Source organism: Ambystoma mexicanum, chromosome 13 (genome assembly GCF_040938575.1).
Source record: "Ambystoma mexicanum isolate Mex_15411 chromosome 13, UKY_AmexF1_1, whole genome shotgun sequence".
Lineage (NCBI taxonomy): Eukaryota > Metazoa > Chordata > Amphibia > Caudata > Ambystomatidae > Ambystoma > Ambystoma mexicanum.
In genome coordinates, this window is record NC_090938.1 from 528,634,918 (window position 1) to 528,661,878 (window position 26,961).

At 47.2% G+C, this 26,961-nt stretch overlaps 1 protein-coding gene across 1 annotated transcript in view; it reads left to right on the forward strand.

The window, feature by feature from the left end:
- PLCD3 (phospholipase C delta 3) overlaps window positions 1-26,961 on the forward strand; it is a 467,775-nt gene that overhangs the window by 404,906 nt on the left and 35,908 nt on the right. The window contains exons 10-11 of the mRNA XM_069634237.1: window positions 421-450; window positions 4,214-4,373. Coding sequence (XP_069490338.1) covers window positions 421-450; window positions 4,214-4,373 — 190 coding nt within the window. The remainder of the gene's footprint in view (window positions 1-420; window positions 451-4,213; window positions 4,374-26,961) is intronic.

Below are 26,961 nucleotides of genomic sequence, written 5' to 3' on the forward strand. Positions count from 1 at the left end.
CATGTTGGGTTTTCGGGCTACCCTTCATTAATATTCATGAGATACCTTTGCATACAATGATTCTAAATGTTTGCACATTTTCTCCCATGAATATGAATGAGAGATATCCTGGAAACCTGTCAGGATTCCTGCCCTTGAATTCCTGGAGTTGGACAACCCTGATCTATGGAATATTATTTAGCTTTTGTGATGGGGAGATCCAGATAAAGGGAGACACATCTAAGAGTGTTTTGCTAATGGAGTGGCACCAATAGCATTCAGTGACTCCTGTTGATGACACTTAGACATGAGTACCCACGGATGGATATGTGGGGTGGAACCTGCCTGACAAATGTAGCGGCCAAAACCAGGAGCTTGAGTATTTGGTTAAGGCCCATCCATTCCCCCCTGTTGTTAACATTTTCTTGTCTTTTTTTACAGTCTTCCCAGCAGGATCTGGAGCGATTACAGGTGGGTGAACGCTGAACCAGAAGCCGATCATCGCAGTAGTAGGCAGCGGGGTGTGGGAGGATTAGTATATTTAGCAAATTCAATACCTAAAATTTCTTATATATTTACTCTTACCCCAAAAGTCATCTTGAACTGTAAGCAAGTTATGCTTAAGGGCACCTTGTACTGAAATGCTAGAAGTAAGTCCCACAAAAGATGTCCTTCTTCTGATGGCAAAAGAAGAGTAACCTGTATTTGTGTTCATGCCATTAAAGGTTGTTTACATTGGCTCACCAGCCACAAAAACACATTACCAATAGAAGGGTCACCAGGATCCCTGGAGAGCAGCCCACAGGAATGGCTTCTCAAGGGTGAGGGACACCAGGGTCACCCGTTAAATCCTTTCTTTACTCCATAGACTGGAACGTCAACTCTACAAGTGTTATATGAATCCCTGCTAATGCCCACATGTGTGAACATGCTGATGCCAATGCCCGCCTGTGTGAACATGCCCCAGGATGAAGTGTGCCAAGGGAAGGTCCAGCATTATAATGGTCTCTGTCCGGTCCGATAGTCGACTGGACTGCGTTTCAGGCAACATGAGAGCTGGGGCTTGACCACACTCGAACACCAACCCTAAAAAAGAGAAAGGGGAAGACTGGGAAATGATTTGCCCAAAATAGCAACATCCAACCCCCACTTTTTATCTAAAACAAATAAATAAATAATTGATTATACAAAAAGCACATGGGAAAAAATAGATATCATGAATAAAGGTTGTAATTACAATTCAGACAAAACAACGACTAGAATGTATAGCTGTCAACTGAGCATATACCTCATCAGCTCATCTTGTGGGTCATTAAAGTGGTGTGGTCTCCCTCAATCCACATAAACAAAGTATCCCTGATCGTAAACCATGAGCACTTCGGTGGTGACGTTGCACGGTACAAATACCTTTAACATTAACTACCAAAATATCACCCCCAGGATATCGCAACATTGATTTCCATATTTTGCGGCAAGAAAAAAGAAACCTGGCAGCTCAAATGTGTATCTTTTGCAGCATTAATGCTTAAATAAAATTGTTATAGATAGGTAATAGTGCCTCCAAATTCAAACAGTCCCCCTCAAAGCGCGCTCCTTCAATGGTGTCTCGAGTTCGGGCCACTGGTGCAGTTGGCACTGGATGTCAGAAATGGACACACATTTGTCCATACAATACGTGGGAGATGGTTAACATACTGTATTTTTAGTGGCATTTAAAACGTTTGACGGCACATTTTAACACAACAAATGTGCTTTCTTTTAAAGCGCAAAATCACAATAAACTGGATTGTGTGAAATATGGGCAGAAGCTATTAATTTTTGATAACAAGTTTATTATCAGAGACCAACAGCTCTGCCACCCCTAAAAATAACTAGCACTTTTTCGGGTGTTTAATGATAATTCTCGAAGCTCTTTCGAATGGCGAACATTGACTGAATATGATTACGTCATGTGGACCTGACCCAGGAAAACATGTTGTCTAAATGATATGACTCAGTAATCCCAGCTTCTTAAAACATGATTAAACGGGGCCAGGTTTTCGAGACTATGTGGGGGCCGCCCTTTGGGAAAGGGGAGAGTTGACTAATGTGCACACCACTCTAGACACTGCATTAAAGGTCACTTTTAAGAGGGCTAAAGTGCAGGAAAAACAACTGGTCCATGGTGCAATGCATTCCAGCTGTGAGCTCCAAGATGCCAGGAATCGATGGACTATTTCAAACAGAAACCAGGGAAGGATCATGGTGTGTTTCAGACATAAGCTGGGCACAATGTAAACCTGTCACGCACCAATTCCTTCTTATTCACAACATGCAAACCAGTTCATGCATAGAATCCCTACTGTTCACTGTGCACGACAACTACTGTATGAAAAACTGATGGCATAATAGCTGGGAGGATAGCTAAGGGGCAATGCACTCGCCTTGGAAGCAAGTCGACGCAGGGAAACACAGGTTCGATCCCCTGGTCCATGCTTAAGCGCGTTATAAAAAAACAATTACAAGAATGTCCTACTTAGGACATAAACAGCCACTTGCCAAGCAAGCAATCTACTGTAGGACATACTGCATAACTTTTTTTTATTATAGTAAAAATGTTATCCTAATTCAATGAATTTGTGCAAAAAGGGGCAAGCAGTGCCAATACTGGAAGGGCTATGATGACATCCTGCTTGTGGATGTAAGCTCAGTGAGTGCAGGCTTTATGACAAAATAAAATTCTAAAACTATGTTTATTTATTTATTTGGGGCGCCCATAACACTCACAAGGCGGGATGAGCATCAAAGAACAGGACACATATTATTAGAAATGACATGTCTAGGACTTTTATAACTGTCCAGAAGTTTACATAGGTTTTTGAATACCCCTTGTCAGTGATAAAATAAGGTATTTTTTAATAAGTAAACGTAGAATAACCTTTCCTTTATTTTTATTTGCAACTAGTGTACAGGCTCATAACACAGTAGGACCACTATATATCGTAAGGCAACAGCTCCCTCTAGCGGTGACAACCGACAAAACTACTGCATCAGACAAACATACATCTAGCCTTTTATTATATCAATATATTTGAATCGTTGATGACCTTGAGATTTGGGAATTGTATAAGGTTGTTCTCTTTCCACATTAAAGGAGGAACTACTAGTGGCACAAAGTCCTCCAAGATGAAGTGGTGGTACCATAACACTGAGAACAATCAGCGGGATAATAGGAGAGCTGGGCAAATCTTGAATATGAATGCCCGTAGCTGCCAAGAACTGAGATCATTCAGGGCATCTCTCAATACTCATCAGGCACAGACTGGATTAGCCAGGCTAATAGCACTTTAGGACTTTAGCAGAGCAGTTCACCTGTAGCATCAATCCCACCTGAAGCTAAATTTCCCCCGCAAATATCACCTTGGATACTCACGTTGGCATACCCAACGGGATATCCAGTCGGTGGAGCTGTGATCTGCGCCAGCGATGCTGGTTCTTGGAAAGATCCCTTGCCATGCACTGGAGCTTACAGAGTTACTGAGACGGTAGCACAAAGGATAGCAAGGCATCGAGGAACACAACCCTCGGTGCCTGATCACAATACTGCCCTGTATTTCTAGACTTGATGATTCCTTAATCCAGAAGTCATGAGCATAAATGAGACTCCAAGCCTCAATTTAATCTGTGTTGCTTCCATCTGCTATTTTAACCGGACCTGGGTTGATTTGATTCTAGAAAACCTTTCGACTACGGTTAGGACTCCACTTATCCATCTATTTGCTATCTGTAGATCAGACCATGGGAAGTAAAGATCAAACCTTATACAGGAACGCCCCAGGCTAAGATCATATCGAGTTTCACCATGAACTAACCAGTTGCGTCTCGTATAGCCATATTTTTCATGCAAGACCAACACAATGTTTGCCAAGTCAAGTGTACTAGCCCTTAAATGTGACATTTCAAGTGCGATTAGGAGGGGCAGGAACAGCTGCATTAGCCCGGCAGCCCACACACGAAGACAATGTACATACACAGATCCTACGTCTTTGCACAATGCATGGTCATACATTGAAATTACCAAAGTGTCAGAAACAGCACATTGAAATATCGCATGTACTCCCCTCCAGTTTCATATTATCTTCTAAATCAAGTCTTTGTGTAGCCAATTCTAAAAGTCAGAAAGAGCCCGGCCAACTGGCATGCAAACAATACAAGTACACGTGATGTAAAATAACCGCTTTTCTTCCTCTTGAAGGCCAAAGACGCAAGCGAGATTTCCCTGGAACTTTCTGATGTGGTTGTCTACCTCAAGACCGTGTCCTTCCTTGGTTTCGAGAGTCCCCAGAAGAGCCAAGCGGTCCATGAGATGTCGTCGTTCAGTGAGTCGAAGGTCCGAAAGCTCATAAAGGAATCAGGTGAGGCCACCCCTGGAATGAAAGAGTTGGAAATGCATGTGTAGGGCCGAAGTGGGAGACTGAATGTTGCGGGCAACCTTCATAGGATGATGTCTAAGAGAGGACAAGTGAATGTAATGGGCCGCAGATGTCGGCTCTGCATGGCATGTCTTGCATAGGGACACCACAAACAAACTTCAGCAACACCAGGTGACTTTTTAGCTTTTCTGGGCCAGAGGCATTGCACACACCTGTAAAGCAACCTGTAGACCAGGTGAATCTAATGATTGTCTCAGATTGCGGGGGCGAGGGGTTATAGATGTTTGTTTGTTTGTTTTATTATTTATAATGCGCGAGCATACCCTGAGGTATCAGGGCGCAGCCTTTACAAGAATTTTCGAAGCTTAGTTACAGTACACATAGAATATACATAATAAGAAGAGAGATACATCAAAGTTATTTACATAGCAGCAGTGGGGCCAACAGGCCGATATATACATTGAGCATAAGGGCACACGTGGTTACAGTGTGTGCAGGTAGCAGTGGGCATTTAATTATCTTGGCGGGTATCCAGTTTCAGCCATGAGACTACCTTGGAACGGAAGCTCTGAAAGGGCATGTCCATTCTAAGATTGGGAGGTAGGGAGTTCCAGAGTTTGGCCGCTTTCACCGGGAAGCTGTTGCCCCCAATAGTGGCACCTTTGTATTGAGGAACGGATAAGCAGTATTTGTAGGCGCTTCTAATGGGTCTTGAGGAAGACTGTCTGTGGAATCTATTACTCAGGTAGGTAGGGGCGGCATTATTGAGAGACTAATGTGTGAGGGATGCTGTTTTTAGGAGAATTTTATCTCTAGTGGAGAGCCTGTTGTTCTGTAGGCTAAGTCCTGTAATATGTTCTCTTCTGGAGATGCCTAGAGCTGCTCTAAGCGTTATTCTGTAGGGTTTGCAGTTTATAGGTGGTGGCCTTGGAGGAACCCAGGTAAAGGGCGTTGCAATAGTCAAGGCGAGACAATATGAAGGCTCTGGCGAGTGTGAGGCAGCTAGAGTCTGACAGGAATGGTTTGGCTGCGTGGATTAATTTACACGTATAAGCCGTGGAGGATGCCAAGGAGCTCACTTGTCTTTTGAAGGAGAAATTGGAGTCTAAATAGAATCCCAATGTTTTGACCTCCTGACCGACTTTGATGTTGTTCCCATCGATCATGAAGGAATTATAGGTCGGGCCAAGTTTCTGTAGGCTGAATGAGGTGCCTAGGATGATAAGTTCTGTTTTATCATCATTCAGGCATAGTCCATGAGTGGCCATCCATGCCTGGATGATGATGTACACCCTGTTTAGCAAGGCCAAATCCTTTCCATAATCTCCAGAAAGCGTAAGGAGGATCTGAGTATCATCTGCATAGTTGTTGTAGGTGATACCCAGATTATCCAAATCATCAAAAAGGGGCTTGGTAAATATGTTGTACAGTGTAGGGGAGACGCAGGAACCCTGAGGTACGCCGTAGGTGATGGGTATGGGGTCTAATGCCGCAGTAGGAGAGAAGACCCTCATGGTCCTGCCGTTAAGGAAGGAGGTAATCCAAGTGATGGCTTCGGCGGAGAAGTGAGCTGAAGTGTGGAGGTGTGAGCATAGGACAGAATGATCGACCAGATCGAAAGCTGCAGATAGGTCGAGGAGGAGGAGAAGGGCAGCTTGCCCATTGTCTCTAAGCGTGTCGATCTGTGCCTTCAAGTCAATGAGTGCTGTTTCAGTCCCGTGTTGGGGACGGAACCCTGATTGTCTGGAACCTAAGAGGTTATGCTCTTCCAGGTGCTTCTGTATTTTAACATAGGCAACCTTGTCCAGAATTTTTAGTAGAAAGGGAACAGTCGTTATGGGTCGGTAGTTTGTGGGTATGGCCGGGTCCAGAGTGGGTTTTTTCAGAAGTGGAAGTACCCAGGATTGTTTTAAGTTGGTGGGGATGGAGCCAGTGGCGAAAGAGGCGTTAATCAATTTCGTAATGAAGGGAGAGAGGTCGCGGGCAGCGTCTTTAATGAGCGGTGCTGGACATAGATCTCCCTGGCAATTAGAAGGTTTCAAAGTCAGAATGATTTTTTCAACTTCAAGTGTATTGACTTTGGCGAACTGGAAACGGGTGAGATCTGTGGGCATGAGCTCATCCTGTGTTTTAGAAGGGAGAGTTTTGCTGGAGATTTTGCTTTGAAGGGTCGCGATCTTATTCGCTAAAGCATTTTGAATTTCTGAACACCAGTTTTTATCTTTGGTACAGGTGTCAGGGGGTGCTATGGGGGTTTCTATTTCTTTGAGGATGGAGAAGAGTTCTTTTATGTTGGATTTTGATTGGGTTATGCGGGAATCAAAGGTGGCTCGTTTGGCCAGGTAAATATCTTTTTTATAAAGTACAGCTAATTTGGAGAGTTTGATTTTGTTTGCAACTGAGGGGGATTTTTTCCAAGTAGCCTCAAAGTTTCTTTTTTGCTGCCTTAGGTTTTTGAGGAATGGTGTGCACCATTTGTTGAAGTGCATTTTCGGTTTGCTGGATCTGAGTTTAAGGGGGGGCGATATGGTCCAGTGAGGTAGTCAGTGGGCCTCATTACGACCCAGGCGCTAATGGGTTAACGGCGCCGTAAAAGGCTGCGGCGCCGTTAACCTATTAGCGCCTAATTACAAGGTCCCTTTGCGGGACCCGACCTTAATGGCTGGTGTAGACCAACCGTTAAAGTAGGGACCCGCAAAGGGACCTTGGTGCTAATTACGGTGCCGCAATTTGCGGCACCGTACTTAGCGCCTTCCCCATTCCCATTGAGCCCTATGGAGCCAAAATGGGAATGGGGAAGGGCCATGGAGGAAGGGGGAATTACCGCCCCGCCAACCTTGTAATGGGGTGGTAATTCCCCCTTTCTCCATGGCGGAGTCCGTAACTTACCGGCATGGACCATGGTGCAAATAGCACCACGGTCTTCCGCCAGGGTCGTAATGAGGCCCATAATCCTGTTATATTCTTCAACCAAGGACTCTGGGTCCAGGTTGTCAGGAAGTGTGTTTAGTGTGGGGAGTAGGTTTGGGATGAGTCTTTCAGCTGTCATGTTCTTCTTGTTTCTAGTAAGCGTGGGTGGGGCCCTGATGATAGGCGTGGGCAGAGGTCTGTCAGTAGAGAGCCTGAACGATACCAGGTGGTGGTCAGTCCAGGCTAGTGGTGAGATATTTGTGATATTCGCTAGGCAGTTGTAGTCGGCCACCCAGTCAAGCGTTCGGCCTTTTGAGTGCGTAGGTGCCTTACATCTTTGCACGAAGCCTAGTTCAGTAAGAGTGTTGGCTATGGAACTAACGCTATGGTCTTCCGGGTCGTTGTAGCCCAAGTTAAAGTCTCCCAGGGTGAGGGCTTGAGCGGAGCTTTTGAGGATGCTGGATAGAATAGAGCTGAGGTCTTCATCGAAAGAGCCAATAGGGCCAGGCGGGCGGTAGAACAGATAGATGTTAAGGGTTTGGGTGTTTGTGAGAGGAATTTTTACTGCTAAGGTTTTGCATGAGAGGGCATCGGTAGAAGTGGCTAGTCTCATGGTAAGGCTACACTTATGGATAATAGCGACACCCCCACCTCTAGAATTGGGGCGGTCTTGTCTTAGGATAGAGTAGTTATCTGGGACTGCCAGCATAAGCATGGGGCCTGCTGCTGGGTGTAGCCAAGTCTCGGTGATGGCCAGGAAGTCAAGGTCTTCTGTAAGGATTAAATCTGCAATTTCTGTGGCATGTGCTACTAGAGATCTGGCATTGATCAAGGCTCCCTTGATTTTGGGGCTGGCTATGTTTTTGGGAGTAGAAGCTGTGTTTTTTTAAGTAGTGGTGTGGCGCTTGTCCTGAGTGGGTTCAGGGGTGCCCTGATTGAAGGAGTTATGAGGAGGTGTAAGGTTGCGGTTTTGGGGTAAATGGAAAGTTTTAGTAGAGGAATTAAGTCGGAACGTTCTAGAGTTCTGTGTGGTGGGCATTGAGTGGGCAGGGGGCTCATACATTTTGGCTAGTCTAGCTCTAAGTCCTAGGTTCCTGTCAATGGTGGTACGAGGGAGACTGGTAGGTAGTAGTAGCTGAAGATCATTTATATCTAGGTATGGTGCATGGATATTCGGTCTGATTGGAGCTGGCGTGTTATGTAGGTGTGGAGCCATTTTAGGTGGTATTGCAATGTTTAGGCTAATCAGGAAGTAGGCAATCAGATTGGTGTTGAGTGGACACATGCTAGGTGGGGATGTCAGGAATGTTGTGAGGCCGGGGCGTGGGTTATTTTACGCCAGTTAGACCATAGTTTGTTTTGATAAAAATGCATCCTGAAGGAAAAATGACCACAACAAATAAAGATACATCGTAAATGTGTTCCAAGGGCAGTGAAGGGAACACTGCCAGCTCTTTCCAGACCAGTGGAGGGACAGAGAAACCAAGTAGCCACACTTTTACTTCGTTTTCAAAGACTACGGCTGTGTCTTTTATATACCAGGAGTGCAGCTCAAATCAAACAATTAGGCAGGGTTCTCACCAAAGTTGGTAGTAGTTGTTGCAAGTTTTTGGTCTCCAAGTCATGAGAACTACCTTTAGGACACTTTAATTCCCTCCCTCCTATATACCTCTTACCTGATAGCGCTTTTCTGCCTCGTCACGGGGGGCTAACAACTCCACATCTAACATGCATAGATATGTGCATAGGGGAGTTGGCACATTTTGTCGAATGGCATCTTTAGTTCATCAGCCCTTTAAATATTTAAAGTCTGACAAGTGAACCTATCCCGGAGTGACATTAGAGTTAATCAAGGCAAAATAATTCAGTTGGGTCACATTCAGGTTTAATTTTAAGCATATTTAAGTTTCTCTTATAGTGTTACCCCATCTCTACCCTTTTGGAAGTTAACAAGAAACTAGGTTTAAAAATGGGGGGCAAGGGGGAAGGGGAGGGGGGCCCAGGCATAGCTCCCTTGTTCAGGATTGTTATCTGTTTGTGTTGTTTAAATGCCAATATAAACAGTTTAAAAAACAAAAAACAAAAAAGAACAACGAAAAATGAAATTCTTTGAAAAGAAAACAAAGACAACAAAGCACATATTGTACCTCAAAATATAAAAGCTTGTGTTTCACGAGCTAGTAAAAGTATTTATAAATAAAACAGAACACTTCAGTTGCTCCCTGATCTTCCTTGTGCAGACCCCTTGTTGAACTCATTCTTGGTTGTGTTGATAGAAAATTTAAATCCATGTTATATTTTCACGCTATCAAAATTGTCTCCCACGGAGAGAAGCTGAGCAGCGAGGAAGATGGCTGCGCCTTCAATTAGCTCTGAGACCTGCCGGAAGGACTCCTGGTTCTCACCGGTCCCGGGGAGCTCAAGATGGCTGCCAAGTGTGGAAAGTGGAGTAAGAGGGTTACGTGGCTGAAACACTAGTTGAGCAGTGGAAAGCGATGACAGAAAGGGAGCTGGCACAGAAGAGGAGGAGGGTGGAGCAAAAAGGTGGCACAGCGGGCAGACAGCCCGTGAAGGGTGCCGTGGAGGAGGAGAGGGAGTTCTCCCCTGGGATCTTCACATGGGAGCAGTGGGACAGTTTCCAAGAGCGAAGGGTCAAAGGCAGCCTTCCCCACTATGCTCAACCCACATGCTGTTGACTTTTGTAGGAGCTCGAAGGACATTGGCACCGGGAGCCTTTCCGGAGGAAGTTGGGCGTGCCACACGGGAGAACCCATCTGCGGAGAGTTGGATCTAGCGACAGTGGGATGACCAGTTGTGAGCCATGATAATGGCAGACTGAAGCAGCAAAGAGATTGGGGGACATGTTTTCCTCATGTTCGAGACTCTAAAACTGAAGCAAGAAGATCAACTGCTAGTGGTAGAGTGAGGGTAGAGTGAAGCTACTGCACACACCAGGCCTCCTTAAATGACACCGGACGGGGTGAAATGTTCATTTATGGCTTCAAGACTGGAAGTTATGGAAGGTTGTCTGAAGCATTCTAACAGGGATTACAAGCAAAGGCACCACAATTACAACTTTTGACAAGGAAGGGGACTAGCACCCAAACCCAGCTACAGGAGACAATGAAGAACAAAGGAGGTCAGAGAAAAGGGAGAGGAGTAGAGATTGGTTGGTGGAAAAGGGAGGACAGACATACCAAGAGAGAGAAAAGTCCCCAAACCAAAGTGTGCCTGCTTTTTGGCAGCAGAGGAGTCTAGCAAGGGAAGGTAATTGCAGTGCTTCTGCGAAACACAGGCCGAAGACCAAACCCTGACCAACTGGCCAGATGGCAAGGGATGCATCAGCCGAGGGAACCAATGGTTAGGTACGCCCCAGAGGGTAAGTGTGTTAGGGACCCCAAAGTAACCAGCATATAGCCAACCCCAGGGTACCACTGAGTCTGGGCACCAGGGGAGAGAGCACAGTTAAGCCATGCAAACTTTATTCACTAACCCACCTTTGGAGCTTGGGCGTTGGTACACCCAGAAGGGTAAGTGTGTCTGAGCCCAAGGACTAAAATGTCCACAGAGCAACACAACATCCTGACAAAACAATGACCACAGTACAAGTAAGACGTCCGGTGACAGTAGAAACATCTGAAACCATGTGACATCGTCCGCTGTCTGACCCTAGAGGTGGATGGTGAGTTAGCGAGCAAGGCCAGGTGCCAGCACCTGCTGGGGTCTGCTTGACTCTGAGCCAGTGGGGCAGTAATACCCAGACTACTCCCGCCATACTAAAGCCAGCAAACAGGAGTCCATCACATGATGCCACCCTGGGACGCTGTCCATTTAAGAGAACCCTTTATTGGGGAGATAGTGCTCAGATATGCCACCCCTGTCAATCTGGTCAACGAGAGGTGCACTCAGTTTTGAAAACCAACCACACGACACTGAATGGGTTAGAAGGAATAGGTAGACAGAGTGCCGTAGCACTGAGCCATTAGTGTGTGTGTGAGCTGCTGAATTACACAGCATCGCTTTAGTACCATGCGAGCGGGTGACTAGTACAGAGTGTTTGCCTTCTGCACGGCGGACCTCTTCCATGGGTGCCCAAAACAGGACCCCAAAAAGGGAGACCGCCAATAAGAAGACAGATTCTCTGGGTACAGAGGAGGTGGGTGCCAGGCCTTGCAAGCTGCGAGAGAGCTGCCCAAGAATGGGGAATCGACCAATCCCTTGATCCCACTTCATACCTACTCGCACCTTAACGTTTATTGACCAAAAGCCATTCCTAGGAGTGGGGCAAGGAACTTCTAAAATAGGGTAGTTGGGCAGACAGGTGTAGGGGGTTGGAGATGGAGAAGAAGTGAGATGGTAGTTTTCTGGGGGCTAGAAATGGAGGCTGGAGAGAGGTGGTCAGGAGAGAGAAGAAGGGAGAGGTAATTTCAGAAAGAAGAAAGGAGGTGCAGATGGTGGAGCACAGGAAGAAAACGGAGGAGGTGACAAAGGTTGAGAACATCAGAGGAAAGCAGCAGTTTGGTGGAGGAGACAAAGAAAGATCGAGTGGGAGGAGATGAGACGGGGAACCACAGAGGAGATAAGGAACTAGAGAAGAAGGTACAGAAGGAGACATATCATACGTCTGAGTGGGCGGGTGGCGCTATGAGTATGTGCCAAAGCATGGAGGATGTGGACAGGAGACGGAAAGAGGACAAGCAGCAGTGAAAGAAGTTTGCGTTCCCTTGTGGTACCAGACCATTGCATGGACAAACAAGCATGTGGGGGTGGACACGAGACCGACCTCTGGGAAAGGAAAGTTAAAACAGATTAACAACTCAGCCCTTAGAGTGGTCCTGGCTATCTAGACCTTGTTATCCACTCTGGGGCCAGTACAAGCACAACCCGCCGTAACCTTTGAGAGCGTGGACCTTGAGACCTGGAGGAGTCAGAATTAAGCCCAAGGAGAAGACATGAAGGAGACGTCCCTGGAGACAGAAAAGCCAAGTAGGCAGTGTGGGGCCACCTAAACCTCCAAGGCTCTGAGTGTTTGAGATTGCACCATCTATCCAGTATGGGCCAGAAGATGGAGGCACTAGGAGCAGAGAGTGACATTGAAAGAGAAGAAGCCATCCTGTTGGGGAGTTTGACTTGATTTGGCCTATTTTTGTAGAATAGTTCCTAGTGAAACCCACTTGTTTGATGCTTATTCTGTTTGATAACGTTACAATGGGAGCCCTTCTACTGAGAACGAACCTGGGTCAAAAGCCCTGTTCTATGCAATTTCTTCTGCTCAGGAGGATCTACAACAACGTTTAAGCTCACTGCACCCTTCACAGAGGAGAAATGTTAATTTGCATATTAGTCTTTGTCCCACCCGCAAAGGCAGTCCAGCATCAAAACGCTAGGCAAATCTCTGAACAAGAGTACCACCAGCAGACCCAGACACATGTTTCGGCCTAATCAGGCCTCATCAGTGAGGTGAAGCTGTGCCTCTCTAAGCACAGTGAGCAAGGGGTCCACACCTGGATTACCTTGGGTTACCTAGGGTGAAACCCAAAGTTTTACTAAGTTACAAAGGAGTGTGGGAGCCACTCTACTGAGAATGAACATGGGTCAAATATCCTGTTCTATGGAATTTGTTCCACTCAGGAGAGTCTACAACCATGTTTTAGCTCACTGCACCCTTCACACAGGAGAAATATCCATTTGCATATCAGTCTTACCCACCGACAAGGGTAGTCCAGCACCAAAATGCTGGGCAAATCGCCTCTGAACAAGAGTACCATCAGCAACCCCAGACACGTGTTTCGGCCTAGTCCCGCCTCATCAGTGCTTTTATTCTGTTTGATGTTTATCACGTTTGATTGCCTATGCAGACTTGCAACAACTTCCAGTGATGGTGTGAGCTGTACCTATGAAATAATCCTGAGGCTAGAGAGAGCGATGGACTTTGAATTACGCTCCTCCCGGGTGGGAAAATGGAAGTAAAGACTCGAGATGTTGTTAATTTGAATATAAACGCTTGACCACTTTTTCGCTTCGAAACAGCCTTGTTGGCTGTCTCGGCAGTGGGAAGCCTAAGCTTTATTCCATCCCAACCTCATTGAATGTAAATAAAGTGCCCACAATAGAATCGAGACCCCAGTGTTGGTGGATCCCTTGGCCGTGACAATACCCACAAAGGGCAATTCTCTAGTTGGGATTTTGACGAGTGCCAATGATGCCTGCATAAGAAACATTTTTGCGGTGTGCTTTTAGTTTTACTGGTGCTTCTCCTTTCCTCTTGTTTACCATTTGTATGGAAAGAAGATACAAAAAAAGATTTTTTTTAAAATGCCTGGCTACCACATTAAGAGTTTATGGTTTCTGACCAGTCCAAAAGAAGCATCGAGAAGTATCCAAAATTGGTTGCCCACATGAGTCTCCTGCCCCCTGGTGGCATAGTGAGCCCCTGCACAGGTTTCTGATTTCTTTGGGATTATTGGCCCAAGTTCTTCCTTGTGTGATTGTCTGCAGAAATGGCAATGCCCAGAAACGGCTCTTTATCCTTTTAATGGGATTTTCTGCTTATGTTGCCATCTTCGGCCAACACTTTCATGGTAGGATCATGGTCAGTGGCTATGAAATCTAACTTCTCCCTGCACACACACCACCAAATGTCAGACAGCGCTACCCTTCTCTACACTGAGCAGAGTAGATTTAATTTAGAGAATGTGTGATCTTTGACTCATTTAGATCCCGGGCGCAGTATTGACCCTCGTGGATTGGGGTCCTCTTACTGCGGCATTCCTTTCATAAATTGCATCTGTGCCTCTTTTCCCTTATGCTACCTGGCTGCCCCTACACATGTGACACCCCCTTTCTTTTTATTTCACTCTCTCTCTCTCTCCCCCCCCCCTCACCCCTTCTGTTCTGGAATGATTTCATTCGTGAAGATTCAGGACTTTTCCATCTTGTGCCCAGACCGCCTTCTTCGCACATGTTATCACCTTTGAGGGTTCTTTGCAGCTTAGGCTTGGAGGATCTCACTTGTTTAGCCTTCTCCTCTATTCCATGTACAATGGCCGGTGCAGCAGCCGCAAGCCTCACCCGACTCCTAGATGGCCCCAGAAGGGCCATTCAAATAATTTGCTGCTTCTAAGGTAGCCCCAGTTCCTCAGACATTCCAACAAATGTCTTCTCAGCAGCAGAGGTTACTGCCCCCACACCATGTCACCCCCACTTGGGAACCAAAGAGTATGTGAAATGGCATGTTGCGTCCTAAATGATAATGAATCATAATACCAATGCAATGGTCATATGTACTCCTATATGGGATTCATGTGGCCCCTGCGTATATCATGAAGTACTCCTATGTCGTGGCCACTTTCCTCCATATTTGAGGGATCTCGTCCCTTGAGCGATGTGACCCGAGCAATTTTGCAGAGCTATCTTGGAGCTCTGAATTGTACTGGGAAAGCAGGGCACATGTGTGGTGGCATCGGCGCCCCAATGGTCCTTACTCACCTGCCTTCTGGTTTCAAGAGCCAGAGGTTGAATCTGTGGGGCTGCGGCCAAATGGTCCTTACTCACCTGCCTTCTGGTTTCAAGAGCCAGAGGTTGAATCTGTGGGGCTGGGGCCAAATGCTGTTTGCAACACTGAGGGCAATTGGTCATTCCTCCTCATGCTTTATCTATTTTGTCTTATGCCGATGACCGCGGCCGATGCAGGCCCCTGTCCGGCGCGCCAGCCATTGATCACATGATCTAATCAGCCTATGCTCTGCGTGGAGTGCCTAGGCCCAGACTATTGTCAGCTCCTCATTGCAGCGCCTGGCGCATTTTCTGTCAAAGCGGACAGCGTGTGTTTGCAGGTGGGAGGGTCTATCTGGGGCACCCCTCCAGCGGTACAGAAGCAGTTTGTAGCATTTAAAGCTGGCGCATGCCCCGTTTTTGCACCACAGAATACTACTGAGGGTGCATGATTCTATGGATTGGAGCTGTCGGGTGGGGGCGAGCCAAGATTCTTGGTGGCTGACCATTGCTGTACTGGATTTATCCCTGAAGGTACATTCCCAGGGGCCGATACTAGTGACTTTGCCAACTAGAGCCTTTCAGGGATTTGTACCTGGGTAAATCCTGAGGTAGGGCATAAGTGCCCCAAGGTGAACATGGCAGGGGCTAACACGATGGTTTATCCTGAGGGCTTGTGATAGCTTGGCACCGGTAGCACTGTTGAGCTCCCCTTTCTTGTGCTACCAGGTCATCGCTTGCAGGTACAAAGTTACCTAAACCACCGCTGGTGGCACTGGTCAATTGCACACTCCAGCAAAGCCTGGACTAGAACAATCCTAAAGTGGGCCCTTCTTCTGCAGTTTTCTGCCCAGGGCTAAGGGGTGCCGCCGAATTAAACACACCCATCCTCTGGAATTCATGCTTCTTCCTCTCTTCCAAAGCTGTCTTCCTCCTTGGTCTTCTTCACTCCCAGGGTTGACTTGATCCCGGCACCATCGGTCAATATGTCACTTGGCTTTTCCTACTTCATCGTTATCCTTGGGATTGACAGGAATGGTGACTCTTGAAAATTGTAGGAGAAATTGTCAAAGACGACCAGGATGGCAGGTATGCCAGCGACAGACCTGGTTAAAGCTGAAGGCAACTTGGGCGTATCTATGTAGAATGACGTGCTCCAAGATAACTCTAAAAGACCACTCAGCAGCAACAGCGGATGCTTGCTGCCGGCCCCTTGGCGATGAGAACATATGCCTGTCTTCTCATTGACTAGCAGAGAGCAGCTGTGTTAATCCTTTGGAATAAGGGCTCTTCACTTCTTCCAGTTGCCCATGAAGGAAGAAATTATGCCTTCTTGATAATCTTTGAAGGAAAACCTACCAAAATGGGTCCCTAACTTTCCGCTAGGTGACCGCTGACACCATTTTTGTAGGCTGCAATGAGAGATTCTGGAAGGAAATTGGGGGATACTCGTACACTCTGCCAAATGAACACGGGCTCAATTTCTCTCTAGCATATCCGACACAGAGGTGATGGCCATGGGCCAACTGGAATCTCCTTAACCATGTGGACACAGTGGCCGGGACATCTGTTTTGGAGCTGATGTCCGGATGATAGCAATAGAACCTCTACAGGGTGTACAAGAGACATTTCTGATTTCACTTTCAAGGATCTAGAATGTTCCACTCATCCAGTCATGAAGAACTGACCAAGGAAAAGACCCATACGTCCCGGGAGGATAGCTCAGGGGCAACATTCTCGCCTTGGAAGCAAGACGCCACGGAGCACCACAGGTTCGATCACCCGGGTCCGCGCTTAGAAACCTCTGGGTATTAACCGCGTGATAAATGACCTATGATATCATAAGGCAACATTTTTGGCCGCTTTCGGCAAGCAAAAACACATCCTCCTCGAGAACAGAAGAAAGAGAGGCCACATGCTTTCTCTGGATTTTGTGACTTCTGCGACAATAGGACTTAGCGCTTGACTGGCCCCTCAGCACACATCAAATGAATTCCCATTAGCTTGCTACCGAGGGCTTCTTGGGTCGGCCTTCTTCACAGAACCTCAAGCCGAAGCGATACAGGCTTGCTCTTGGCTCACCCTACTGCTTTTGGGGTCAGGAGAATATTTCAAAACACCTGCAGGTCTCCTTCTGCCCATGTTTTATTTTCAATGATGAGCAAAGGCTACTCTTTACAAAACGCTAAGGGACACATTTAGAGTTGAGCAGTGTTTCCACTGGAAATACCACCAAACTGAAATACGGATACCGCATGTGATACCAATACACTGCAGTCTAAGCAAGTCTTTCCCTTCTAGGCTCCTCAGTTTGGAAGCTTGCTTAACCCGGTTATGCTATTTGTGTACATGCAAAGCACTGAAAGACTGTGGGCGTGGTCCAATAGAGCTGCGTGCGTTGGGTGGTGTGTTATGCGAGCCTTTTAGGTGTTTCCCATTTCGGAGTCCCATTGCACTCAATGGGGAGTGCCATATTGTTGCATGTTTGTTTATTTATTTATTTACGTTTTTCCATTTGTAGAAGCGTGCAAAGCCCCCAGGCATCTAGGTGCCAGTTATGCCGCATGTGGTAATAGTTCTGTGAAGAGGGAATTACCTCCACACAATCCCAGGCAGCTTTAGAGAATTTTGATTTTGAAACTCTTAATTTGGCGCAGTATGCAAATGGGCGGTATTCAGAAATACTGCATATTTTATCAATAACACCAAACTCTAAATGAGGCACCAAATGTAGGATTATCCTTCATGGGTGGGTGGGGCCCCTCTGGGGCCCCTCTCTCTCTGGGAGATATGTGTTTCCGATATCACAGGATTACATGGACACTTACGGATTCACCCGCTTCTGCCAATAATTATGTCATTGATGGAGTTCTGGAAATCAAGAGCATGCAAAATAATGTTGATATCCCCCATTGACCAGGACGTTTTTGGTTCTCAGTCATCGTGAAACTATTAGTCAGTTCATGGTTCGGCCTTCTTATTCAGCGGGCTTGCTACTACATTTAATAACGTATGTGACGGGGTGGCCCGCCATGCCAACTCGGAATGCCAATCCGGGGGTGTTTATTAACCTTTCATAGACAGACTGGACATTGAATTTGGGTGTTCTCTGGGGTTCCTGGGCCCTGGGGGTTTGGGCACTAGGGCCATCCTTCACTGTCTCCACTGCCCTGGGCCTCGTCCACACCTCCCTAAGCCAGGCGGCCCTGACAGGGATGCTAGTTGCTATTTGATCGGTGACCTCCAGATGTCAGTTTCTAACTTATTCTATTTAGGGGCTTCCCTAAAGTGATGGCTGACTGGCTGCCTAGGGGACTTCTAGGCTTTCCCTAGGTTAGTCTGCTTACTAGTCTTAGGGAGTTAGGGATGGTGCCTTCTTTCCCACGGTGTCACTTCTCTGTCTCTCCCATTCTCTCTTGCCCCTGTTCTACACGGGTCCTCCGATCTTTCACTCTGCCTTTCCACTTCCAACCTTCCATCTTACTTTTCTTCTTCCTACTCCTACTATCAATCTGACTTCAAACTACCACTCCGCTGATCTACTTTCCTCCGTCCTTCTTCTGCCACTGCTACTACCGCCTCTCCTTTCCTATCGCTACTACGACCACTGCTCCTATTCATCCACTCCCTCATGCTACTACCACTACACTGCTACCACTGCTATCTCTCGCCTCCACTACTCCCGCTCTACTGTGACTACCACTCACTAAGACTTTCTGTTGTCCACTATTACCAACTACCACCTCCTACTCCCACCACCACTACTGCCCTGCTACTCCAAGTATACCTCTACTCTGCACACTCTTCACTCTCTCACTCACAAATACTCCACAGACCCCCCTCTTTCCAGTAATTTCCAGTTTCCTCGCTCTTGCCTCTTCTGGTATCTCACACGTCCTCCACCAACTCCTGTCCTTACCCAACTAACCCAGAATAAGCCACTCATACACTCGTACTTATATACTCCATCCCCTCCCAGGATTGGCCACTTACTTTAGCGAATCACCTTCGTTGAGGGGGTGTGACAGGGGAAGCATTAGCGGCTTCAAAAGTGCCTGCAAGCCCCACCCCTCTAGCTAGGAAGTCTTGCCTCATTATTGCGTGGGTCACATAGGAGCCCAGGCGGGAACTGCTGTTCCAGGCCTTCTGGGAGGCTTTTCAAATAATATATTCCCTGTTTGCGTGCTGGATTGGCTATGGCCTTCACAGAGGCCTTTACTTAATATATATCAAATCTCTGGTGGGCTAGGTGGTTTTCCTTCTTTTGCGCGTGCCCCAGCAGACGCAAACTGTCGGGCCGCGCCGGTGTTGTAGTTGTTGCAGCACCCCACTTAGTACCGTGTACGACATTGCCGCATCTGCCAACGGCCTGTGCTGACACGTTCGTGGCACCTCTAGGTATTTTGTGGACCACTGCTCCGCGCGGTCTGATGTGGCATCCGTCAGCTGCTGGCATCTTCTCCTGATGCGGTGCTGCCACCATCAAACATGGTAAGGTGAGGGAGGGAGGAGGCCTGCCCTCCTGCGGGTACCGGGGAAGGGTTTTGGGGATCAGGCCCCCCCCAATCCCTCTTTACAGGGTCATGGCTCTGGCACCTGTAATACTTAACAGCATGGTTCCTGAGCAGCTGACCTTTCACCTGTCAGGACTGGCCAAAGATAATTTAGAGATCATTGGGGTGACAATGTCATTGATATCAGTGTTTTGTATAGTGCACAACTGTCATTGATAAGGAAACATGAATCCTCTATTCAGCCTCTAAAACAGGGTTCTATTTTTATTTCGACCTGACAAAATCAGGGTTGCATCTAGACTCCTAAGGGATTTTTCCTCACTCCTTTTGGTACTTCAGGAATTAAGAGACTGTGGCCCTCATTCTGACTCAGGCGTTAAGGGGTTTACGGCGCCGTAAACGGCGCCGACCCTTAACGCCTGATTACAAGGTTCCCTTTGCGGGATGGCTTTTAACGCTGCTTTTTTGCAGCCGTTAAAATCCATGCCGCAAAGGGACCTTGGCGATAATTACGGCACTGTAATTTACGGTGCCGTAATTATCGCCTTTCCCCATTCCCATTATGCCCTATGGGGCGAAAATGGGAATGGGGAAGGGTAAAATGGGAAATGGGGATTTACCGCCCCACTCACCTTGGAATGGGACGGTAAATCCGCCAACCACCATGGCGTAAACGTAGTTTACACCATGGTGGTAAGGGTACGACCCAGGCGGTAACTTACCGCCTGGGTCGTAATGAGGGCCTGTCTCTCTGTAAAAACTGGTGGTAAAAGGCATTCGTATTTTCTTCATCTTTTCCCCCTTTTCAGGAGCCCTTATTATCCTTATGGAGCCCAACCTTTCTCCTATTAGAAAATGTGGAAATAAAATAGGTTGCCACACAAAGGAGGCCGAGAGTGCAGAGGCCTACCTGGAAATCTCCAGAGTTCCCTGTAGGCCAGTCCACACCTGCATGCTTCCCTCCAGTCCTGTGTTCAAGTGACCTGTTCACAAAGTGACATGAAAGACACCGCAGTGAGAAGGGCACATTCCACTTTCATTTGCTAAGTCATGGCTGACTTCCACATCAATCAGGCAATATGTCGACCTACTTTCTTCCAAACTCTAAATCGGAGGCAGAAGGATCCTTACACAACCTGGATGACTGCAGGTGAACACTCTGCTGTCACACTGGTCTCTGAGGCCTTCACACTGCCATTGATGCTTTGAGTGGCAGGCTGTATCATACGGTAATGGCCTGATGCCCTGGATCATTAGCTCTGGCCTTAAGGAGGGCAGCTGGTTGTCCTTTCCACTACAGCCTGCCACTCAAGGAATTCTTGCCATTAGCAGACCCACACAAATACCTGGGATGCTAATGGCTTTTTGCATGTATTGATTGTGGAAAGGAAGCCTGCCTTTGGAAGTGAAAAACATTTTTTTCATGAAACAGTAAAAGAACTGCAGGCAAGATGGCAGTCATGGAAAACCAGAACCCGAGTTTCCAAATGAAACCCCTTTTCTATGTCAGTGGTGTCTGGTGGGGCAAAAGAAGCGGTGGGAATTGGGGCAAAGATCTGAGAAGGTGGCAGGTAGGTGTATTTTTTAAATGTGTATTTAAGGTGTTGGGAGGCAGTGATGAGACGGAGAGAGTGAGCCAGTGCAGCAACCAGGCTGCTCAGATCGCAGGCTTACATTATATTCACGACATGGTGGCTAAGCCCACCCCGCTTGCTAATTTATATCAGTGCTGTGCCATTTGCGTCTTCAATATAAAATGGCCATTTCACCTATAAATATCTGCACTCAGCACCTCACCAGTACTCATCAACACCAAACCAGTGCGGTAGTTCATTGAGTTAAGTGCTCGTCTCTGTACATCTGTGTTCACCCTGCACGACAGAGGTGCGATTCCTGGCAGGTTCAACTCAGCTGGTCAACCTTCCAATGAACTGTCCATTACATTACATTTAACAATATTAACACAAATCATTACAGTGCTTAGAAGCAAGAGGAATCCGTTATGAAACTCTATTAAAATGTGATAATACTCTCTGTGGCTATGAATGTCGGGGTGTATCATGTGGAACACGAGGTGTCCACAACAGGGAGTTATACGACTAGAATGAAGGTCCTTAGTTCAAAAAAGGCAAAACAACTGGCCTCATTACGAGTTTGACTGTAGTCTGGTGCTAAATCTGCTGGAATACCACCAAATGGAATTACCGTTACCACCACTTGGACCCGTGGCTATACCATGGGATTACAAGTGGTACTAGGCGGTATAAGTCCCAATTTTTTGGAGCCCATAGGACTCCATTGGAGATTTTTGTATGGGATTACCACCAGCAGAATGACCAAGTGGTAATTCCGCTGACTTTTGGAGGAAGAGTGCAGGGTTAACCGCTATTTTTTCCCACACCACCAACTTGTAATGAGGCTGAATATCTCTTGCCTTTTCCGGTAAAATATCAGGTGTATTTGTAAGGCTCACTTTAATACTCAGCTGGAGTTCTCCCGATTCAATAGAAAGGGGCACAGATACTTAATGGTACTTCTAATACACCCTCACAAAAATACTGAAAAATGTGTTTCATTATTTCTCTCATTTCCATGTTTAAGTTAGTGAGCACAGCAACGTTATGGTGGGTTATAAAAGGGTTGAGAAAAAAACTTCCACCAGAAATGACTTATTCTACTTTCACATTCGAGGTGGTAGGGTTTTTGCAACCCTTTGTAAACTCACCATAACTTTGCTGGTGCTTGCTATGCATGCCCCAATGCACGGACCACAAGGATGTCAGACTGTGCTGCACTCATGATCACTAATAAGGGTGAAACAGGAATGTAGTGGTCTGCAGCCTTGAGAACGTGGTCTGTCTTAGGTTGAAGAAACTATGTGTAAAACAGTAATGCAATATAAGCAGAGATCATTTTGTAGTGTAGAGGGTTGGATTTGGGCTAATTTGCATACGCACAATGCTTTGCACATGTGACTCTGAAATGGAGGTGAACTTCCAGCGATGGCCACGGGGTGGCACCATGGCATGCATGACTTGGCTCTAATAGATTAGTCTACTTTAACATGTCTTGTTCCTTGAAGTTCTGTGTGGATGAATGCTATTTGTGTAAACAATGTTTCTTCTGCGTGTTGAAATAAAGTAACTGCGGGTTCTAGTGTTGGAGGGGGGATCGGGAGAAATAAAAAAGGAGACGTTTAAGTAAATGGTACGATGCATTTCCGGAAGATGGCAATTCCGGGGATGTGTCGAAGGGTATCGTTCCACTGTGTAGAGATATCGCGAGAGCCTCGCTCTCACGAGATCTCGCTCGCACCATCAGCTCCGCCCCCGCGCGCTACGCGCGCATTACGGGACGAGCTGAGGACGCGGACAGCAGCGTCTTCCCGGCTCCTCCGAGCACGGGACTTATTAAAGGAGTTTTGCTGCATATTTAAGCCATAGCATCTAAACCCCAGTTGGCCACGTTGGCCCATTAAATCCTGGACACTATCCATGCACTATCTGATCCAGAGATATTGGAAATAAAGTCCTGGTGAAATCCCTGCCTGGCTCCTGTCTTTCTTTAGGCACTAATTTACAACATAAATTGGCGACGAGGATCACCACAGGAAACCGCGCAGAAACATGCAGGGAGCCACACCGCCACCGCCCTTTCTACAGACACCAGGTAGGCCTGCCATTCCTTGGCCACAATGGCAGCCCCTGTTCACGACGTACGTGGAGGCAATGGGTGGATCAGGATTTTCAGCGGTGAGACGCAGGGCCATGTTACTTAACGCCTTAGGGGTAGAAGGGCAAAGAATATTCGAGGGCCTTACCCCGATACCAGTAGATGACGACAATGATGATGTGTTCAAGGAGGCCGTTAGAAGAATCATTAAGAGGTCCGCCAGCAAAGAGAACACTGTACTCCATAGAATAAGGTTTTACACTCGAAAACAAGAGCAGTCCAAACCCGTCGATGACTACGTCACGAAATTAAGGGAACTAGCAGCCCTGTGTAACTTCGGCACCAATGCGGAAAACCGCATATGTGACATGCTAGTCGTCCATACCAACAGTCGCAAGGTCCAAGATAAGTTCATCCTCGAAAAAGAGCTACAGTTAGAAAAAGCCGTAGAAATTGCCAGAGCGGTGGAGGAAACCGCGGGGAGAAGGAGAGAGTTTACAGGGGCCCAAGTCCCCACTGAAATACAAGCAGTTGGATTCCGTCCAAGAAAGGAAAAGTTTGCACCAGACACGAGAGAGTCAAGAAACAGCAAGAGAGAACCCCTCAAGTGTCATAGGTGCTCCAGCACCAAACACCTGGCATTTGACAGAGAGTGCCCCGCCAGAGACAAGGAGTGTTCAGTCTGCAAACGCATAGGACACCTCTCGATAGTATGTCGATGGAGGAACAAGAAAGTCACAAGCCTCACCACAGAACACGCAAAGGAAAGGGAATCCTCGTCAGATGAGGAGGGGAGACCCACAGTCATAATGGTGAACAGCACCCGAGCCAGGAGAGAGAAGCCTCACTGCGTGATCAAAATCGATGGAAGAGAGACACGGGTCATGGCAGATTCCGGGTCGGACCTCACCATCCTACCCCTCCAGACATATAAAGACATGGTGGGTAAAGAGAAAGTGGAAGTGCTCACCACACGACACAAGCCCACGGTGTTTGGGGGGGCCTCAGTCGAACTCTTAGGGTATATCAACGGCAGAGTCGAATTCAAAGGAAGAGAAACCATCACCAGAGTCTACTTCAGCCATGAAGGGCCTGCAGTGTTGGGCTGGGATGATCAAGACAAGTTAAAAATCAGACTGGATCCCAGCACAGAAGATCAAGTCCTATCAGTCCATACGAGGAACGAATCTGTAGTCAAGAGCGATTACCCAACACTTTTCTCGTAGGAGCACGGGCACATTAAAAATTTCATTCACAAGATCGTGCTCAAAAGAAATGCCGTCCCTGTCAAGCACCGGGTGAGACCGGTACCGGCCACAGCAAGGGACACCCTTAGACAACAGCTAGACAAAATGAAGATGGAAGGAGTGATAGAAGAAATTGAAGCGTCCGAATGGCTGAGCCCAGTCGTCCTGATAAAGAAACCCCAGTCACAGGAATTAAGGGTGTGTATAGACCTGCGCAGCCTAAACTTAGAAGTTATCACGGACAACTACACGCTCCCAAGCATAAACGAACTCATATTATTAATGAAAGAGGCCAAAATATTCTCAAAACTTGACATGAGAAATGCATATCATCAGATACAGCTCCACGAAGAATCGAAACCCCTTACAGCATTTATCACGCCATTTGGCACATTTCAATTCACTAAAATGCCTTTCGGGTTGTCGTCAGCCGCGTCGGCCTTTCAGCGCATGATGGACGTCCTACTAAGGAAAGTCAAAAATGTAGTATATTTTCAGGATGACATATTGGTTTATGCAAAGGACAAGCAGACGCACGATACCACCCTCAAAGTGGTTCTCAACAAACTACAAGATGCAGGAGTGCGTTTACGTCACGAGAAATGCTCATTTGGAGTAAAAGAAGTTGAAAATCTGGGCTACAAAATTTCGGAAAAGGGGATCAGCCCGAAAGAAAATCTTATGCAAGCCATCACCAAAGCTCCTGAACCTGCCACCAAAGAAGAGGTGAGGTCTTTTCTGGGATTGGCTGAGTACTACGCGAAATTTATACCAAAGTTTTCAGAAACCACGTCACCCCTACGCGATCTACTTAAAAAGGGGACAGAATTTTCGTGGAGTGAACCTCAGAAGAGGGCGATGGACACCATAAAGCAACACATCATGAAAGCTCCATGTCTGCAACCCTTTAACCCAGAGTGGGATACGGTCATTACCACTGACGCCAGTGCGTACGGATTAGGAGCAGTGCTAACGCAGAGGAGAGGTGACACCGAACATGTGGTGGCCTTTGCGTCGAAGGCACTATCAGAGGCGGAACAGAACTACTCTACGATTGAAAAAGAAATGCTAGCATGCGCATGGGCAGTCGAACATTTCAGAACATATGTGTGGGGCACAAAGTTCAAGCTGGTGACAGATCACAAGCCGCTCATCCACATGCTCAGCCCGGGAGGCACCAAAACATCCACGCCCAGACTAGCTCGCATTGCAGCAAAACTACAGGAATACACATTCGAAATCCATCACATCTCAGGATGTAAAAACTCGCAAGCCGACTGCATGTCGAGACTGCCCGAGAACAAGGAAAGGGCTACCACATTCCTACACGGAGAATGCATAGTCGCATCCATATCAGACATAAGGGCCCCAGACTACCTGGAACTCAGTGAGAGACCCTGGGAAGAAGAAGACGGGAAGGACCCAATCCTGGCCAAGATACGCAATTGGATCAAAGAAGGCTGGCCGAATGAGAAAATGCTGCCGGAGGGCATGAGAGCATATTGGAAGGTGCAAGATGAGTTGTCGGAAACGGAGGGAATAATCATGAAAATGGATCAGATCATCCCCCCCACTGGAATGAGGCGCACCATACTCTGCAGGGCCCACGCGGGACACCTAGGGAACACGATGACTCGCCGCAGGGTGAGAGAAGCTTACTGGTGGCCGTCTATGGACCAGGAAATAAGCGCCATGATAGAGCGCTGCCATGAATGCCTAAACAGTGACAAAAGACTGAAAGTTCGACAGGCGCCTCTCATTCCCACGGAGATACCAGAAGCAGTATGGTCCAAAGTGGGCATTGACTTCATAGGGCCCCTGGAGGCGATGGAAACGGAACACAAATATGGCATAGTGCTGGTCGACTACTTATCCAAGTGGGTCGAAGCCGAGTTTGTCCCGAACATAACCACAGACGGTCATAGAGGTACTCACTGAAATTTTCCAAAGGGAAGGCCTCCCCAAAGAAGTCGTCACAGACAATGGTGTGCAACTAGTTTCCAAAGATATGGAAGCATTTTTAAGAAAGAACCACATCAAACAAAAGAAAGCGGCCTTGTATCACCCCCAAGCAAATGGACTGGTGGAGAGGGCGAACAGGTTCATAAAAGGGGCCATCCAACTGGCAACAGCGTCAGGAATGAACCCCCTCAAAACTGCCAAAGAAGCCATAGCGGCTCACAGGCTCACGCCAAATGGAATTACTCAAATATCCCCGTTCAAAATGTTGAGAGGGAGGAGTGCGGCATCCACCCTCATTCCACCATGGCTGGCGAAAGTAAGGGAAGATGAAGCAGTTGACATGACGGAAGTAGTATGGCGCATGGAGAGAAACAAGACACGCATGAAATTGTGGAGTGATGAGAGAAGAAGGACGAAGCAAGCGCCCAATATAAAAGAAGGGGACTGGGTCAAAATCAAACTGCCAAGAAAGGACCAAGCCACGGGATCCCGTTATAGTCGGCCCATAAAAGTAACTCACAAAGGAACCAATCACGTCCGCACGGAAGACGGGCGCTCGTGGAACTATGAAAGGGTAGCGTTATACCAGCGAAGGCAAGAAGAAGCGAGGACCCAAGAGACACCCCACTTAGAAACCGAAAGAGATAACTGGAGAAACGAGGAACGAGAAACAGAAGGAAGCGATGGAGAAAGAGATGAAACCGAAACGGAACAAGAAGAACCATGTGAAAGTCCAGAACCAGAGCAGCAGAGACCATGCCCCGTAACCAG